The 17031-nt window shown below is 39.3% G+C and overlaps 2 protein-coding genes across 4 annotated transcripts in view; both read left to right on the top strand.

Annotated features, from left to right (window-relative positions):
* LOC133837392 (uncharacterized) overlaps positions 1-17031 on the top strand; it is a 154519-nt gene that overhangs the window by 92451 nt on the left and 45037 nt on the right. For all 3 annotated transcript variants that reach the window (XM_062268147.1, XM_062268140.1, XM_062268155.1), the window contains 5 exons: positions 977-2342; positions 9544-10810; positions 12925-13023; positions 13296-13422; positions 13509-13605. In XM_062268147.1, the coding sequence (XP_062124131.1) occupies positions 1626-2342; positions 9544-10810; positions 12925-13023; positions 13296-13422; positions 13509-13605 (2307 nt within the window). In that variant the 5' untranslated portion in view covers positions 977-1625. The remainder of the gene's footprint in view (positions 1-976; positions 2343-9543; positions 10811-12924; positions 13024-13295; positions 13423-13508; positions 13606-17031) is intronic.
* LOC133837427 (uncharacterized) lies at positions 3367-4274 on the top strand. The gene has a single exon (XM_062268192.1). It carries the CDS (start codon positions 3543-3545, stop codon positions 4095-4097), a length of 555 nt encoding a protein of 184 aa, XP_062124176.1. The 5' UTR covers positions 3367-3542; the 3' UTR covers positions 4098-4274.

The following is a 17031-nucleotide window of genomic DNA, read 5'->3' as shown; positions in this document are numbered from 1 at the left end:
CACATTAAGTATATCATATGTGCGATTCTCTCTCTCTCTCTCTGTGTTTGTGTCTGTATGTGTGTGTGTGTACTTTGTGATATTTATCGTTTCTTAAGTATTTTTAAGAAGTTTGCCACGGCAACTTTTGCTTTCGCCCCGGCGACAACAAACATTTTGTCCTGGGCATTTTTCGAGTGGCACTTCAAGTTGTCAGACTCTTGTCTCTTCTCAGCTGCCTGTCTGCCCGCCTGAGCTGCTGCTGGGAGCAAAGATTCCTTCCCCAGCAACTTCCGACATCCGTTCCTGGGCAGGCAGAAGTGCAGGGCATGTTGTCCCTGCCAAGGACATTCTTCTCAAGAACTTTTTCAAGGCCTTAATCAACTTTGGATATAGCTTAATGAGCGCATGTAATGAGTTAATTCATTTGGTCTGCTGCTAAACGCTTTAAATAGTTGATAAACTTCAGCTGCCAAGTGCGCAAAGCATCTCCGTAAATTCTCGAAGTAAATAAAAGAGTCAGAAGCACAGTAAATGTTCAATTGATTTTAATATATATAATTGCAAATAAATCTAAATAAATATTAAAAAACATTGTTATAATTTAAAACCTTTCTGCTGAATATTTATTGTAATTTCAAAAACGAATATTAATTTTCATTGACATAAAATAAATACTTTGCTTCCTTACAGTCAATTTTAAATGATGTATAGCAGTTAAGAAATTAAGCATTGCAAGAGGAAGTTAAGAATTGAATTTGCTGCACATTAACAGATTAGAAGAAATCCAAAACCAATTAGGCTATGTACATCACACACAAATACACACTCTTATACTCTTGAGTGGAAGATTTTGCACACTTGTATACTTATCGTGTTTGTACGGCCATAAAGCACACAATGAAAATCCAAAAAGAACACACACACACACTGCCACACACATTTTTGGCACTCACTTATAACGCATTCACAATCTCTCTTTTTCGTCTCTTTGCAGTTATTAGGACAAAAGCAGCAACCAAACGAGAAAAGCCGACTCTATTAACAGAGCAAAGAGGCAACACCAAAAATACGAAAACAAAAAAAAAAAAGCAAAGAGGAATAGGGAAATGCTAAAGCGAGTAACTCAAGTGGGAGGCAAATCGAATCGTTAAGCGGCTGGCTGCCAATGAGACGGCAGCAAGGAGCTGTAACTGGCACTTGACTGGGCCGCAACAAACACACACAGATCCACACACAACTCACAACATCGAGACTGTTGGGTAAGGGAAAAGCGGATTGCGAATTTGCGATATTGACACAAGGAAATCGTTAGCCGGCTTAGCCTTTAGCTGGCAACCGAAGGCGACGAGGCGCATTTAAAATTAAAAATAAAATATATATATATATAGACTAGATCAATCTAGAGGACAAAGTGTTATGCTAATGCCAACGACAGTGACAGCACCATGAATATTACATGAGCCGGGCAGCTAAACCAGCCAATGTGATGACAATAAGCACCAAGATGACGCCAGTCATTGACTAAAACCTCATCAAAAACAAAAGAAAGGAACGAGGAACGAGAAATACAAAACGAGCAGCTGCTGCAACACTTTGAAGCCGACAGTCAAGAGTCGAGATTGAGTGTCGTGCATTCCATCAAGATGACGGAACTGCGTCGTACCAATGGCCACGATGCCTCCTCAGCACCTCGACTGCATAAACAGCACTCGCTGCGCGATCGTCCATCGTCGACGCATCCATTGTTGCTGCACTCTCTGGCGGATCATGGTTGCAACTTGAGCAGCGGTGGCAACAGCGCCGCCAGCACCAGCAGCAGCACAGCGACAGCGACCACGGCTCTAGGATTGGGATTGAATTCAACTGGTGTCGGGCGATTGAATAGCGTTGAGTTTGATGAGCATGACATTTATTATGTGTCGCCATCGAAGCGAAAAGCTGGCGTTGCACCTGTGGCCACCGCATTGCGTCCGGCTGCCGCCTACGATGGCAACATCAACAGCAACAGCGGCGGTGGCAACAACAACAATCACAATGTGGTCACATTTTCGGATTATGTGAGCGAACGCGGTGTCTCCAATAGCTGTTCGACAGCCTCGTTCGCCACATCGCATCGCGGCTCCTTGAAGCGTGCCAAGGGACGCAGCAATCAATCGCTATGCAGCTGCGATGCCGGCGACGAGGCGCAACTGCAACCGGATGCGGCACGGCCGCTCTACGAGTACAGTTTGGAGCGGCGACGCAAGACGCACACCTACACGTGTGAGCAGAATGCACAGATACTCATGAGACTGGAGCGCGAACGTAATCGTAAATTATCGCTGACTTCGCTGGGCGGCAGCATTGGAGTTGAGATGCAGGTGAGTTTGCGACTTGCGGGGCAAACATACAAAAGCGTATGTTTATATAATTGGAATCATGAGCGGCATTCATGAGTTGCAATCGTAACCCTCCCCCTCCCCTGAGTTTACTCTTTCTGTGTGTGAGTGTGTGTTGGGCACGTGCCACGCATTGCGAACTATGCAAAGGAGAAGAAGGCAGGTTCAGGCAACGTTTGTTTTGGCCTGTTGCAGGCAAATTTGATAGGCAAACAATTCGCGGCACGTAGTGCGATGGACGGCAACAACAACCAAAAGCTTTGACTGACGCCACGACTTGTGGCACATGGCACCTGAAATTTGCTGTCTGGCTGTTTATTCAAGTTGCTTTTGTTACCCAGGCATGCTTGCCACATTCTTGCAAATATTCATTGACAGTTAACACAAGGTTTACTTCTTTTTTTTTAGCAAGTTTATGTGTAGAAAAATTAAATGCAAAATAATGAAAACACGGCTGGGTCTGGAATTTCGAGTTTATGGTCTGTGAAAGCGATTAGCTTCAGTTGAGACAAAAATCTAATTATAGCTGGAGCACAAAGTGTCGTTGGATATGTTTATTACTTTAATTAGTTTTACTCTAGCCTGCCTTTGACCTTTAACCATACCGAGGAAAGCAAGGAAAAATGATTAGAGCAATTGTATACTAAAGAGACTTTAAACAAACATTTTGGTCGATAAATGTTGGGGCATTACATTACATATAAATTTATAACTAAAATTTAAAAACGTGAAAATGAATAGATAATATAATAATAATATTGATGATATAAAAGTTCAACTTAATATTGTGTAATACTTTATTGCAAAATATAGAAGTTAAAAAATGCAAATGAGAAAAAGAAAACTGAATTTTTGTAAATTAAATTAATTTAAAATCTTATAAAATTTGAAACACAAAAACTTCACCCTTTGTCGTCTGGTAGTATTGATTGAGAATAACCTGTTGAATCGCAGTAACCTTTGTACTAGATTCACATTTGTTGATTTACTTGAGTTCTCGTTGTCGAACAACACAACTTCATTCTCCCGTAGTCAGGAGTGTAAACAACTACACATTTTTAAATGCAGATACTATTGTTATTTACATATTGTGAAAAGGCAAACAACAATAAATAACACAAGAGTTTTTCGTTGATGTTAATTTGATACAAAACAAAGAATAAAAAGAAAATAAAATACAAAATGGATTCGGGCAACATAAGCAAAGCAGTTTCGACGGCCACGATTTCATCGGGTTCGATGATACGCAGTCGCAAGCTGAAAAACAAACGTCAATTGCCAACCTTTGATCTATCGCTGGCCCAGAAGGTGGACATTAAGAAGGCCTTCGATCTGTTCGATACGGAATGCACAGGTTTCATTGAAGTGAAAGAGCTAAGGGTGGCAATACGTGCGTTGGGCTTTGAGCCGGATAAGGAGGAGATTAAAAATATGATGGATGAGATCGATAAGGATAAGACGGGACGCATTGCGTTCAATGACTTCTTGACCTTGATGCGCTTAAAAATGGCTGCAAAGGATAGCAAACAGGACCTCATGAAAGCGTTCTCATTCTTTGATGACGATCATTCTGGTAAAATTTCATTCGACAATTTAAAGCGTGTCTCTATCGAATTGGGTGAAAGCCTCACCGATGAAGAGCTGCAGGAAATGATCGATGAGGCCGATCTGGATGGCGATGGTGAAGTGGGACGTGATGAGTTCTTAACGGTCTTGAGGAAAACCAACTTAATCTAAAAGAAACAACATCGACGATGATGTCTGGCTAGGCAGGGCTTCATTTAGTTCCCCCCTCATTTATTCATTTCATTTCAGGTAGAAAACGGCTTACAAACACCATCAAATAATTTTTGAAGAAGTTTGGATATGCTTCGGTTAAATAAAGCATTTCAAAATGCAACAAAAAAAAACAAATTTGATTTATTTTTAACCTTGAAAAGCGACTTGAATATTGATGACTTTAAAATATATAGCGAGCGAGCAGCAAGACAGCTGGCTTTGAGCTGACATTTGTCATTTGTCACAATTAGCACGCAGCTCGAAGCGGAACTTCAATTACGAGCAAATGGCCCTGCGCCACCTCCATGTTCACATTATCTCGTATCTCGTATCTCTCTGGCCTTCTTTTTTTGCTCTTTCTCTCTGCTGTCATGCATAACAAATCTCTTTGACACATTTGATGTATGCGTTTGCGCTCCAAGGGCTCTGTGTGTGTGGACTGCTGCTGCTGCTGATGTGTGTGTGTGTGTGTGTGTGCAACAACAGCAGCTGCTCCAGTTTCGAGTTGTTGCAACTGTGACTGCAATTTGGTTGCATGCGTGGGCGCTTTTACAAACGGATGTTGCATACGCTCTCTCTCTCTCTCTCTCTCTCTGGGCAAATATACTCGTTATTTAGTAGCATCGTTTAGCTTTTTATTTACGCCATGCATTGCATTTAGCGCCATTTAGTTGTTTCAAGCTGACTGCAAGACTGACTACACACTCACTAGGCTTTAAATTCATCAACTGTTTCGTTTGCAAAACGCCAGGCCACGTGACGTATGTGCAATTTATGTGACAGCTCAGTCGACTAACGCTGAATGAAGAGACAGCAACAACTGCATGCAAATCTTCTGCACCAACAGTGTTTCAGCCCATGCATAAAAGAGATCATGCTATTAAAGTTCATTTTATTTTATACACCAAAAATATACCAAAATAAAAACAGAACAATCAAGTAAAGTATTTCAAACTTTCACACATTTATTTGAGGGCATTAAGTTGGCACATAACATTTCAAACTTCATTCACAAGTTGACCCACATGTTGTATGCGAAACTTTTGTAGTTTTTAACACTCAATTAAATTTTTTATTGCCTACTTATGAGTAGGCCCTAAACAAAGTTTCTCTGTGAAATAATTACAACTTCAGTCCACACCAAATGACCATTGATAAAGTCATAAAGCTAAAAAAGGCTCCAGGATAATTACGACTCTGGCCGAGATAGTAGTAATAAACAACAACAGCAACACAAAAGGAAATAAGGGCAAATTAAATAAAATAAAATTAGAGTGCAAAACAAACTTGAGGCATTTATAAAAGTTTTGGCTTATTGCTTTTGGTAAATCGATTAAAGGCAATACTGATGAGACGCAAAGGGAGCGACTTCAAGTGAAACATATAACCAACACTCAATTTTACGAACATTTAACTAAATACCCAAGCAGTGCAGCCTGTACAGTTAAATACAAAAAACGAAAGAAAAAAATTGAAGTGAGTGAGTGGAACTCTGCATGGAAGTTGAAGCGAAAGACGAGCGTAAAAAAGTTTTGCGCAAACTACAAAACTGCCATAACTCAACATTACACGCACAAACACACACACATATATATACAAGCACTCACACATTCACATGGAGCAAAGCATATTCGAAACGCTGAGCTGCAAAAATATCGTTAACTGTTGCAAGAAAGTTGAAAAAAAAGAAGAGAGCGCGAGATGAATGCTTACGCGCAGAGTGAGTGAGAGAGAGAGAGAGAGAGAGAGAGAAACACTTATATAAATTATGGTAAAAGATTGCACAAAATTGCAGCAAAGTAGACGAAAAATTATTATAAAATGTGCATTATGAAATTTAAGACGGGAGACAAAGACGCGCATAATTCAAAACGAACGAAAAATGCATGCGAAAAGAAAAAGCTGCAAAATGCGAGAGCTAAAAGTCGCGAGAGATTTGCAAAACAACACAAAAAAAAAAACAGAATAAAGGAAATAAATATGCTTGCTATATGATACTTGCATATAAGGGTTTCTGCCAAACAATATATCAAGCAATTTAATGCTCAAAAACGCAGCACACACTGTGGTTAGCCACGTCCTGCGGTTGTTCCTCGCTCCCCTCCTCAGCACTCCTTTTTCGTCTACCCGCCATTAGTCGCCCCGCAGCTCATAAACATGGCGTCCAATTTGTGGCATAAACGCCAAATAAGCATACTCTATACACATACACACACAGACACACACATCGGTTATGCAGCATACTGTTGCACTATACGTTGTTGCATACTTTGGGGCGCAGTTAACTAACAGCTCAGGGGAGTTATGCATATGCATATGCAAGAATGCTTACTACTTAAAGCATGCAAAACGAGCAACGTGAGAAACACTCAGATATCCCCCAACCAGAGTGACAGAGACAGCAACATATAGAGTGGAGATGGCAGAAGAGTTCAAAGTGCATATGCAAGCATATTTATGATGTCTGGGACCTTTTGCTGTCTGCCTTTAATTAGTGAAAACTTGCAAAACTTCCTGTCGCCGTTATCAGGGGAGCTGCGGAATCAGAGACAGAGACAGAGAGAAACTGATTAACAGAAGCAAGCACTGAGAAGATAAGGAAAGAAGGCAGGAAAGAAAAAGTGGAACAAAATAAATTACGCTTGCTATGATATTGCAACTATGCGATGCTTGAACTTCTTTTGTTTTTGCTGCACACAATCTTTCGAGAAACATAAATTCGTTAACTGAAATTATGTCATAATCTGCTGCTTGTTAGGAATTACAAATTATGAAGGAAATATGAAAACAATACATGTGCGTTTTTATATTATTTTGGAAATTTTTTTTGTATTTCATGTAGTAAATATTGCAAACTTTTATGCAATATAAGATTTTTAACGGGTTTTATTCCATAAACATTACAAACAGAATTTCAAAGCATTGTAAGTTGCAAGAATGTGAATTTGCTTATTATCCTGAAATATAGAAAGTATTTTTAATTATAAGAGCTTAAACAGAGGAAGAAATTTAGGCCAATTAAGCCCCTCACTATCAAACTTTAAATAAATGAGAAATTATGTAATTAACATGATTTGCAATCTTTAGAGGAGAATACCAATAATTTAGTAAATAATTTAAATACTATTTAGTATTATTCATCAAATTTTATTTGGAGAAATCTTGTTTTCTTTTACTTTTAGTTTATTATTTATTTTTTTTGATTTACTTTTCTATCTGGCATCTCAACTCATACTAAGAATATTACATATTGCATATTGCATAAATATTTTATAGTATTACAATTCTGTTCTGTTTTACTATTTATTTTATTATATGATTAATGATTTATTTTTGTTATTTTTATATTTTTCCTTACATACTTATTCTGCCTAGCATCTGAAATCCCTTACAATCCTTTTAATGCACTCGTAGTAAGCACAATGTATAGAAAATTGCAATTTCTGATAGTCTGCTTATTTGCAACTATTAAGCTAATAGTCCTTAAGTAGTAAGTTAAATGCACATTGAAAAAAGGCGGTGCGATTTAATTGCCCAGCTGGTAGTAAAGAGGGACTGACTGGCCTTATTAAATCAGCGTGGAAACCGAATTGGCCAGGCTGTTAAGAGGCAACGAGAAAAAAAAAATAACGAAAAGTTGCGGTTGGGCGAGCAGACGGCACCGCAAAATATTTGCATAAATTATTTAAGTTTAGCCCGTGACAGGCGAAGAAAATTACCATGGCCGTGTAATGAAAATATGAAAATTTTCAATTTCCACTTAAGCAACGCGAACGCGAGCCTGTCTTGGACATTTTACGGTGGGCCCTGGAACAAGGCTAAGTAAATAATAAAAATAATCAGCAATGGCACGAACAAGACAGGCGACAACAATAACAAGCTATGCATAAGGGAATCGAAGGTGTGGCCGTTAAGTTGAGAACGAGATGAAGAGAAAGAGACAGAGAGAGAGAGTAAGACAGAGAGGGACAACATAAAGCAATCAAAATTCAAAGGAAATTTTTATTAATGTCAATGCGTTTCGTTTTCGGCCAGACGCATAAAAATAAAAAGCAAATCAATGCAAATGTATTTCCCGTAACTGAATTCAATTTCAAATCCCCCAGGCGGCCGTCGGTCAATTGTCGGTGTATGTGTGTGTGTGTGTGTGTGTGTGTGTGTGAGTGTTTTTGCCGATGAGCTTGATGAAGTTTATGATGATGCCATGACGGTAATGATGATGGCCATGACGATGACGATGATTATTACGTTGCCTGACCGTAGCAAATTCAATTAGGATGCCGACAACGCACTGCGCACTTAGATGGCTAACTGGGAACCGGACTGGCAGCAAAACCGGACAAGTCTGGACATCGGACAACCGGGAGTAACTTTCAACTGCTTTTCTGGCCAAGGGATAAACCTTTTTCTTTGCCCTTTTCGCACGTCTTTTATGCTCTCTCGTTCGCTCTATCTGTGTGTGTGTTTTCTGCAACTGTGTGTGTGTGTGTTTGTTTGTGTGGGTGTGTGTTCTTAGTGTCTATAGCATAATTAAATTTCATGTTGCCGAGGGCCAGCTAAAAACGCATGTGTTGCTCCAAATCTTTTCATATACAATTTCGCCAATTTGCAAATGTATAGCATACTTTTTGGGGACCGAAAGCGGAGTGTGGTCAAAATAGATTGAATATTATTCAAAGGAAAATTGTGAAATGTACACAAATTTAATAGAGCAGTATTTAATAAGCTGGGGAAACGAAAGCGAGGAGAATGAACTCGGAGTTGACGACTGCAAAATACCACGAGATGAGAATATGAATGAATTGCGATGCTAACAAAGTGAATAAATATTTATTTATTTTATTTTACAAAACCAAGTCTTTGAAATCGATATGGAATCGCAATTTAACTATAAAGTGGGGTATAAATACATTAAAAACAGATTCAAAAATATTATAGAAAAGCTGTAAATATTTCAATAAATATATAGCGACATATTTGTCTGTCAAAATGGCAATATAATATTTCAATTTTGAATCTTTTTGGGTAATCTAGCAAAAAGCTTTCGCCACGAATATATTTTAATTACTATATTTATTTGAGAGTTCAGAGTTGAAAAATATATATTTGTATAAGCAAAAATGAACAGTGAAATCTGCACAAATATTAAAAGTAAAGAAGGATTTAAAGAACTTATCTCTACTTACATTTCTGATCATTTAATGTTCTGACAGAATGCAAAACACTTTAAGCTGTGCCTTTGGGGCAGCATCTTGTGACTTGTTTGGGGCGCCGGAAGTTGCCCATGTCGATTGATTTAATATGATATATTCTTCTGCCTTGGGTTTGAGTGCAACAGCTGCAGGCTTATCAATTTGTTTTCTGTCGTGTTCTTATGCCGCTTCTTCTTCAACTTCACTTGCAGAGCGACACGCCCAGCTTGTCGGATGTGGATGTCATACCGCCAGTGCCGCCGCCGCCAACCCTCAAGCGTAACGGCAGCGTGCGCAGCCTGCGACTGCTGCAGCAGCTGCAACAACAGCAGCAGCAGCAGCAGCAACAACAACAACAACTGCACACTGGCAACCAGAAGGGCAACAACAACAGCATGGCGTTGGGCATGGCACAGCTGTGCAGCAGCGATTTGCTTGAGGATTGCACCAAATCGGCGCTGGATGAATGCGCTGCAACATTGCTGAAGTGCACGACGAATAGCAACGGCAGCAGCATAAATGCCAAGCCCGATGTCTGCCAGCCCACGGGCCACGCCCACAGTAAGCCACAGTATAAGCATAAAGCATCCCCGCCCTTTGCCGCACACGAGGAGGATAACATCTTTACGCCACACTCACAGAAATCGGATCCCAGTTTGTGCTTTGTCCCAGCAACAGCGGCAGCAACTGTTGTTGGCGCTGCAACTGGAACGGGAACGGGATCGGGAACGGGAGTGGCAACTGTTGCTGCTTCGAGCAAATATAACACCATCGGACCGAGCAGCGATTATGCACGTCATCTGGCCCACTACAGTCGCTACCTGCAGAAGCAGCATCAGCAGCAGCAATTGGCTCACTTTCAGCAGCAGCGTTGTCGCTGCTTCTCCCAATCGCTGCTCAATTTTCCCAGCAACAATCAGCAACAGTCGCTGCAGCAGCAGCCGATGCAACAGCAGCAGCATGTGCAACTGCAGCAACATGACTCGAAGCATAGCCTTGGCGTGTTGCAACAACTGGGACAACCAGCGCACATCTTTCATACGAACAGCATGGACTGGACACTGCCAATGAATAGTCGCAGTTTTGGCAATTTGGTTGATATTGATGGCAGCGTTAACGGTTGCCGTGTGCCATATCAGAAAATGCAGCAATCATCGGCGCTGGCCTCCTCCAGTTTCACCATGAATTCCTTCGACAGTGCCCATAGCAGCGGCATGCTTGGCAAAGAGCGCGAGTCGCAAACATTACCAACCTCCCAATCGCAACTGCATTCACATTCGCATCCACATTCGCATCATTATCATGCGCACGATGTGGCACATTCACTCCTGCATCATGCCACCGTTGGGCCAGGAGGCGCCATTCCGGCCACACCGCAGAAACATCATCAGCTGCACTCGAGCGTCACGAGCATCATGCCATGGAAGCATCGACAGTGTCCTAGTCGCGGCTCATCCAGTTCGGGCACAAATTCATTCCGTAAGTTTGCAAGGGCTGCAACATAAATAACTTTTTTGTTTACCTGACGAAATATTTAAGATATTTTACATAGTATATACTATTTTAATAACATTTCTTCATTATTTTGAATATACAACAAAATTATTATTTGCATAGTTTTTCACTAAGTATATTTCTTTTAGTTATTTGTATACATTTTTTATAGTTTTTCTAAATACACTTTGTTGACTTTTTAGTCTTGTATTATTGATTTTTTATACATATAACTATTAATAACAATGGTATTTACGTTTCCTGAAAATTTGGTTGCAATCAGATTAAAATTGTAGAAATCATTTAAGAAATTCTTTTGTACTCTTTTGTATCTGACAATTTTGAATATTTTATACTCCAGGATATATTTTGAATGTTGTACTTTATTAATATGCCAAATATGGCCACAAGTATATTTTAGTGTTTTCATAGTATTTAAAAAAGATATCGCTCTGTTTTGTTATTATTTGAGCACCTTTGTTTAATCATAATTTACATATTACTTTTTTTTATTTTGTGCATTTACTTAGGTGATCTTAAATTTTATATAAGATAACATTTCATAAAAAGAATATTTAATCACCAAATACTGTTTTAATTAATTCAAATACCATTATGTTTTTAGAACAAGAGTGAATACTTATAGTTTTTAAATGTGTAAAATTGGCTTCGATACAGAATAATAATTCCAATTTAAAGTCAGCAATGAGCTAGCCGAGTTTAAGTGCAACTTCAATCAAACCGAGTTCAGTAAGTGCGTCAAGTTTTCTCATTTCCCTGACAATCATGTAGTCTAGTCAAATTGCAGTTGCTGCAATTTTAGTAAATCTGATTGGCAATCTATGTCCCTGCAGACGACTATTAATCACAAGGGGTCAAGCGGACAGTGCAATCAGGAAGAGTTGCCATGACTTTCGACAGGAGTGCAACCCTGGTTCTCCCAGCACACCTGAAGAGGACAGAGGCAAAGGAGAGGAGAGGAGAAGAGGGAGACGAATAATCCCCCTGAGCGCAATTCTATTTAGTCGTTAGCCGTTTGATTGCACTCCGTGTACGACGCGTAACTTTTGGCCGCTTAATGTTAAACGTTGCCAATGCCCGTCAGACTTCAACGTGCTCATCACGTACATCAGCGTGAGCCATGTGGCATGAATAGACAGCGGGAGTAGTAGCTGAGGGAGATGTGGCAACAGTAACTGCAACTGCAGTTCGTTAGCAGTCCCTCCAAAAACTGCGTGGCGACGCGCATCGAGCGTTGGCATCACGGACGTTGTCCTGTCATGTTAAATTTATGCAAATCGCTGACGCTCAGCTCAACTCGGTGGTTTAGTGTAGTTACAGCCAACATTTGGTTGCCAGCAGCGTTGCACATGCTTTCCATTTGCCAACTTGCTTAACGGTAATTCACTTTTAGCTCAAAGAGTGAGAGAGAGAGAGAGAGATAGCCGTAGAGGAAGAGAGAAAGAGGAGAACGGGTTGAAGTCGAGTGTTGAGCTCTGTAATCAGATGGATTACGTTACTTCTTGTGCTGTGCAAAATAGCCAGCTAGTTTTTCGCCTCACTTGACTTATTTACTTACGAATCGAAACGGTTAAGTTGCACAATCAAATTTGGCTATGCAATTAGAATTGATATCGAGCTACGAACTACGAAGCGTGCAAATAAAATGTCCAATAATGAGATTTGCAATTTGCACTCGAAACACACTCAAACACACATTTCATTCGTATGCTTTTGTTAAGTACTTAAAACGAAGCAAGCAAAATTCAATTTGAAGCGTTTAACTAACCATATTCCCCTTATTATTCGCATTTCGTTTCATGCTGATGCTGTTGCTGATGCTGATGTTGTTGCTGTAATCAATGCTACTGTCACGGCAATTTGCACACACACAAAATGCAACACACAACCCAACAATGTTTTTGCCTCCTGCCGCCTTTGCTGCCTGCACAACAAACGACTTGGCATTGAACTGCCAATAAAAACAACAACAACAACAACGATAACAACAACAACGATAACAACAACAACTACAATTCTTGGCCCTGGACAACGTGGATTCTGTTGCTGCTCATGGCGTATACGTAACCTGTGCTCAGGCTTCGATGCAGCCAAGCATTGGCTGGCAGTCAGCTCAATACTCTTGATAATTGGCGCTGCCAGTGTTGCTGTGCCCCTGGCGCTACGTGTTGCAGCAAGTGAGTAGTCGTCGTCGTAGTCGTAGTTCTAGTCGGTGTAGTACTATTTAGCAGTCGTTGTACTATTTGCACTGGCTTCCAAGCAGTTAGAGCCATGCCTATGGACAATAAATCAATTACCATAACGCATACGACACGTAGCCAAAGCTCGAATTGTCTCTCGTGTGTGCGTCGTGTCTTTGTGTCGTGTTAATGCACCTAAGTTAGTTAGTAGCTGCTGTTAACTCACTTTTATGACCCTCTCCCTCTCTCTCGCTCTCTCTCTGTGTCAGGTGCACCATTTGAGGAGCGTCTACGCGTTGCCGTACAACTGTTGGATCAAGTGCCTTTAATCGATGGGCATAACGACTTACCTTGGAATATACGCAAGTTCCTGCACAACAAACTCAACGACTTCAAGTGAGTAGCAAATAGCAAATACAATTAATATTTTCTTCAATATAAACTTTTCATTTTCATGCTTCGTGTTTTGCCTGGCAACGCAGCTTTGATGAGGATTTGCGCAACGTGGCGCCCTGGGCACGCAGCCAATGGAGTCACACGGATCTAACGCGACTGAAGAAGGGACGCATATCAGCGCAGGTGAGTGCTGCTCTCTCATAATTACTATATTTTCCACGTTAATTGGCAGACAACTGGCTACTAAAATTCATCTCAAAAATGTGAAAATCTTTAGCCATAAATTTCTGAAGTTCTCTATTGTCTGCTGCTTCATTATATTATTAAACAATAGAAAGTGTATGCAGCTTTCGTATTGACCTGCTTTCATCTGCTGTTGCTGTTGCTTCTCCTGCTGCTTAGCTCGTTGTCTGGGCAACCTTTATGCTGCTTGCTTTTTGCTCATCTCTCAGCCAACTGCTGCTGGTCAGCTTCAGGTTCTCTAAAACGCTAAAAAAAAACGCAGCAAAAAAAGGAAAAATTAATTATGGCCCTCTTATGAAGACCTACGTTGACCTGGCAAGCTCCTGCTGCTCCTATTTTTATTCTTTTTCTTCTTTTTTTTTGCGTCCTGCTGCTGCTACTTTGGGTGCTACGACTACTGATGCGTTAATTATTTTTGCCATGCAACACCCTCATGGAAGCTCTTTGGAACGTCTCTGCTAATTGGTCATCATTGATTCTTTTAGCTCGATTTTAACAGCATTTCTTGCATCGTCTTCATCTCCTCCATCTTCCAGCTTTTTAATGGCTTATTAGGTACTTGATATTAATGCCATAAACGCAGTTCGCTCTTAGTCTTAAGTGCCTTAATGTAAGCCTAATTTGGACTCAAACGCTTTGTCGTATAAGAACTTTAAGAAATGTTTTTGTGCAGCTTATTTATTTTGCCTTCAGTTTGAACTACTTTCCATCTTAGTTCGCCTTTGCTTTTGGCATATTTACGGCCTTAGCAGAAGTTTGGTTATTGCTTACACTTGACATCAATTAACACCTCTTTGGCAATACTTTACACTGAAATATGTGTGTGCATTTTGAAAATGCAAAGCGTAACCTGAAGCTGCTGCCGACGCCGTTGGCAACATTTGCCGGCATCGTCAATAAGTTCAATTAGCCAAGTCTGCTTCTCATTCCTCTTTCACTGCATAGTAAGTTGTGGCGCCACTCATCGAACATGAAAATCTAGAAGTTTTCATTCCAACAACTTGCAAGGAACACACGATGCAGTGCGCCACCGAAAGCAGTTAACTAAAACAAGTTGCGGTTGCCGGCGGCGTGGCACGAGTCGGAAAGTGTTAAGTTTTAATAAGCATCGACTTTGGGCGCCATAAAAGCCACTGAACGACTCAAACAGAGACCGGGAGAGAGAGAGAAAGAGAGAGTGACTGCTTGAAGTCACGCCATTTGCCAGCGTAATTAAATTGAGTGCAGCATAATTATACCCTGCCTATATGAATGAAGGGAATAATAACTGCAACCTTTTTGCTCAAGAAATACACAAAGGCTTTGATTTAATATGAGGATGAGGAACATAAACTTTTAGAATATAGTAAAACGGATAATATTTTATAAAATTGCAAAAAAGTAATATCAGAAGTATTAAAATATTTATATAATATGAGACTATAATATTTATATAATATGAGACTACAAGGAATGCGATTTTAAGTATTAAAGTCTTATAGCCGTAGAATTTTTTAACATATAAAATATCATAGTTTGAGTAAGGTAGCAGATTTTTTGGTATTGTTGTCAACTGCTATACTCTACAATTATCAATTCTGTAATGTTTAAAGCATAAATTAATATTAAATTAAATTAGCAGCTATCTAGTGCTTCAATTCAAGAATGTTAAATTTCAACATTATAAATATTAAATAACATCAGAAGAAAGGAATTGCAAATATAATACGAAATATGTACTATGTACTATGTACTACGGTTGGAAGATGTTTAAAATATGCCAATAAATATTGATTAACGGAATTAAGTAGCAGATGTTTATATAGTTATATTTTAGTAAAGTTCACAACTCGAATTTCTAATAAATTTGTAATTCACGAAATTATCTAAAAAATTCTTAATACATCCAACTGTCATATTCTCAAGTTAATATCCAATTAAAGTCCAGAACGCGCCTTTATTTAATGGATATCTCAGCGCTCTCAATTACGCACTTCAAAACACTTTCTGACTTATGCCAAGTTTGTGGCCTTTCACGTTTATTGCCGCTCTCCAAGTTTTGCAATATGGCACCGCAAACTGCAATTACCTGTTAACTGTTAACGGTGCGACAAGCAAAAAAAAAAAACATTTGCAACTGCAACTGCAGCTGGAAAAAAAAAGAATCGTTTTCAACATCAAATTTATGGCAAACGAGAACACGAAATCGCGTGAACGAATGCTAAAATTGCAACAGACGTGTGGGGCATGCTTCATGTGGCATGTGCCAGGAGCAAACGCGTGTGAAAATGCATTGGAAAAGTTAATTTTCATTATGGTTAAAGCCTCTCCTCAAAATGGCTACACAGCAAAGAAGTCAGCCGCGTCTTTCGCGTTACTTTGTGTGCCAACGAAACTCGCCTATTTTTTTTATTATTCTCTTGCATTTTGTTTTGTTTTTTCGGCTGCGGCGCAACGTGAAAAATCGACGTTGTGGTTCGGGAAATGAATGGAACGTGGCGAGAGTGGGTGAAATTGCTGGCATTGCAGTATTGCCTGAACCCAATTTGATATATTGAAGTGGTTTTTGGCTAAAACTGTTTATTTCAGCTTGATTTATGAACTTTCCACGCGTTTCGCTTGCACTTTTCATTCACCACGAAAATAACTAGGTGCGTTCCTTAAGTTTTGCAATTAGGCAAACAGTTTTAAAGGCTTCACATGCGACCTATAAATTATCTTATGTGAATTACGAAAATTTATTTATTTATTTAAAAGGTTAGTTATAATTACAATTAATACTAACGTTATTGGTAAAGCGATGGCAACGAAGGTCTTCAGCTTGGGAAAATTACCTTAATCCTTTAAATCAATTCAATTCAAAATAATGTATGCTACTTCTAAGATATATTTATAAACTTATGAAATTATTTCGAGATTTTCAAATTTTTGAATAGCTAAATATAATATAATCTACCAAATATAGTCATAGGAAATGTTAGAATTTTTTAAGAATAATAATATTTTTAGTGTTATTTGATATACATATTAGTTCATTTTGAATCCATTTGAGCACTCTTCACTGTAGTTATCTTACTCGTCGTATTTTATGTTTAAAAACAATAAAAATATATAATAGGATTTTCAAGTGCACATTTTTTCTACCATTTTTTAAATAATGGTGTGCAATGTGTGCCTACTTTGCATAGTTGAGCATTCTCTACATTCATTGTTTGTAATTTGCATTTGCCACTCAGAATTGCCGAGCACGCAACGTTTGTGCAAAAGTTTGAAACGCTTTTTGCTAACTGCAACATTTCACACTTAATTCGTGACGAAAAACTAAACTCAATAACAGTTGAGAGCAAGAAGTAAAACAGTAAAACAGCACCAAAAAAAAAATACAAA

This window comes from Drosophila sulfurigaster, chromosome 2L (assembly GCF_023558435.1).
Source record: "Drosophila sulfurigaster albostrigata strain 15112-1811.04 chromosome 2L, ASM2355843v2, whole genome shotgun sequence".
In the NCBI taxonomy this organism is placed as follows: domain Eukaryota; kingdom Metazoa; phylum Arthropoda; class Insecta; order Diptera; family Drosophilidae; genus Drosophila; species Drosophila sulfurigaster.
This window is presented reverse-complemented; position numbering and strand designations above follow the sequence as displayed.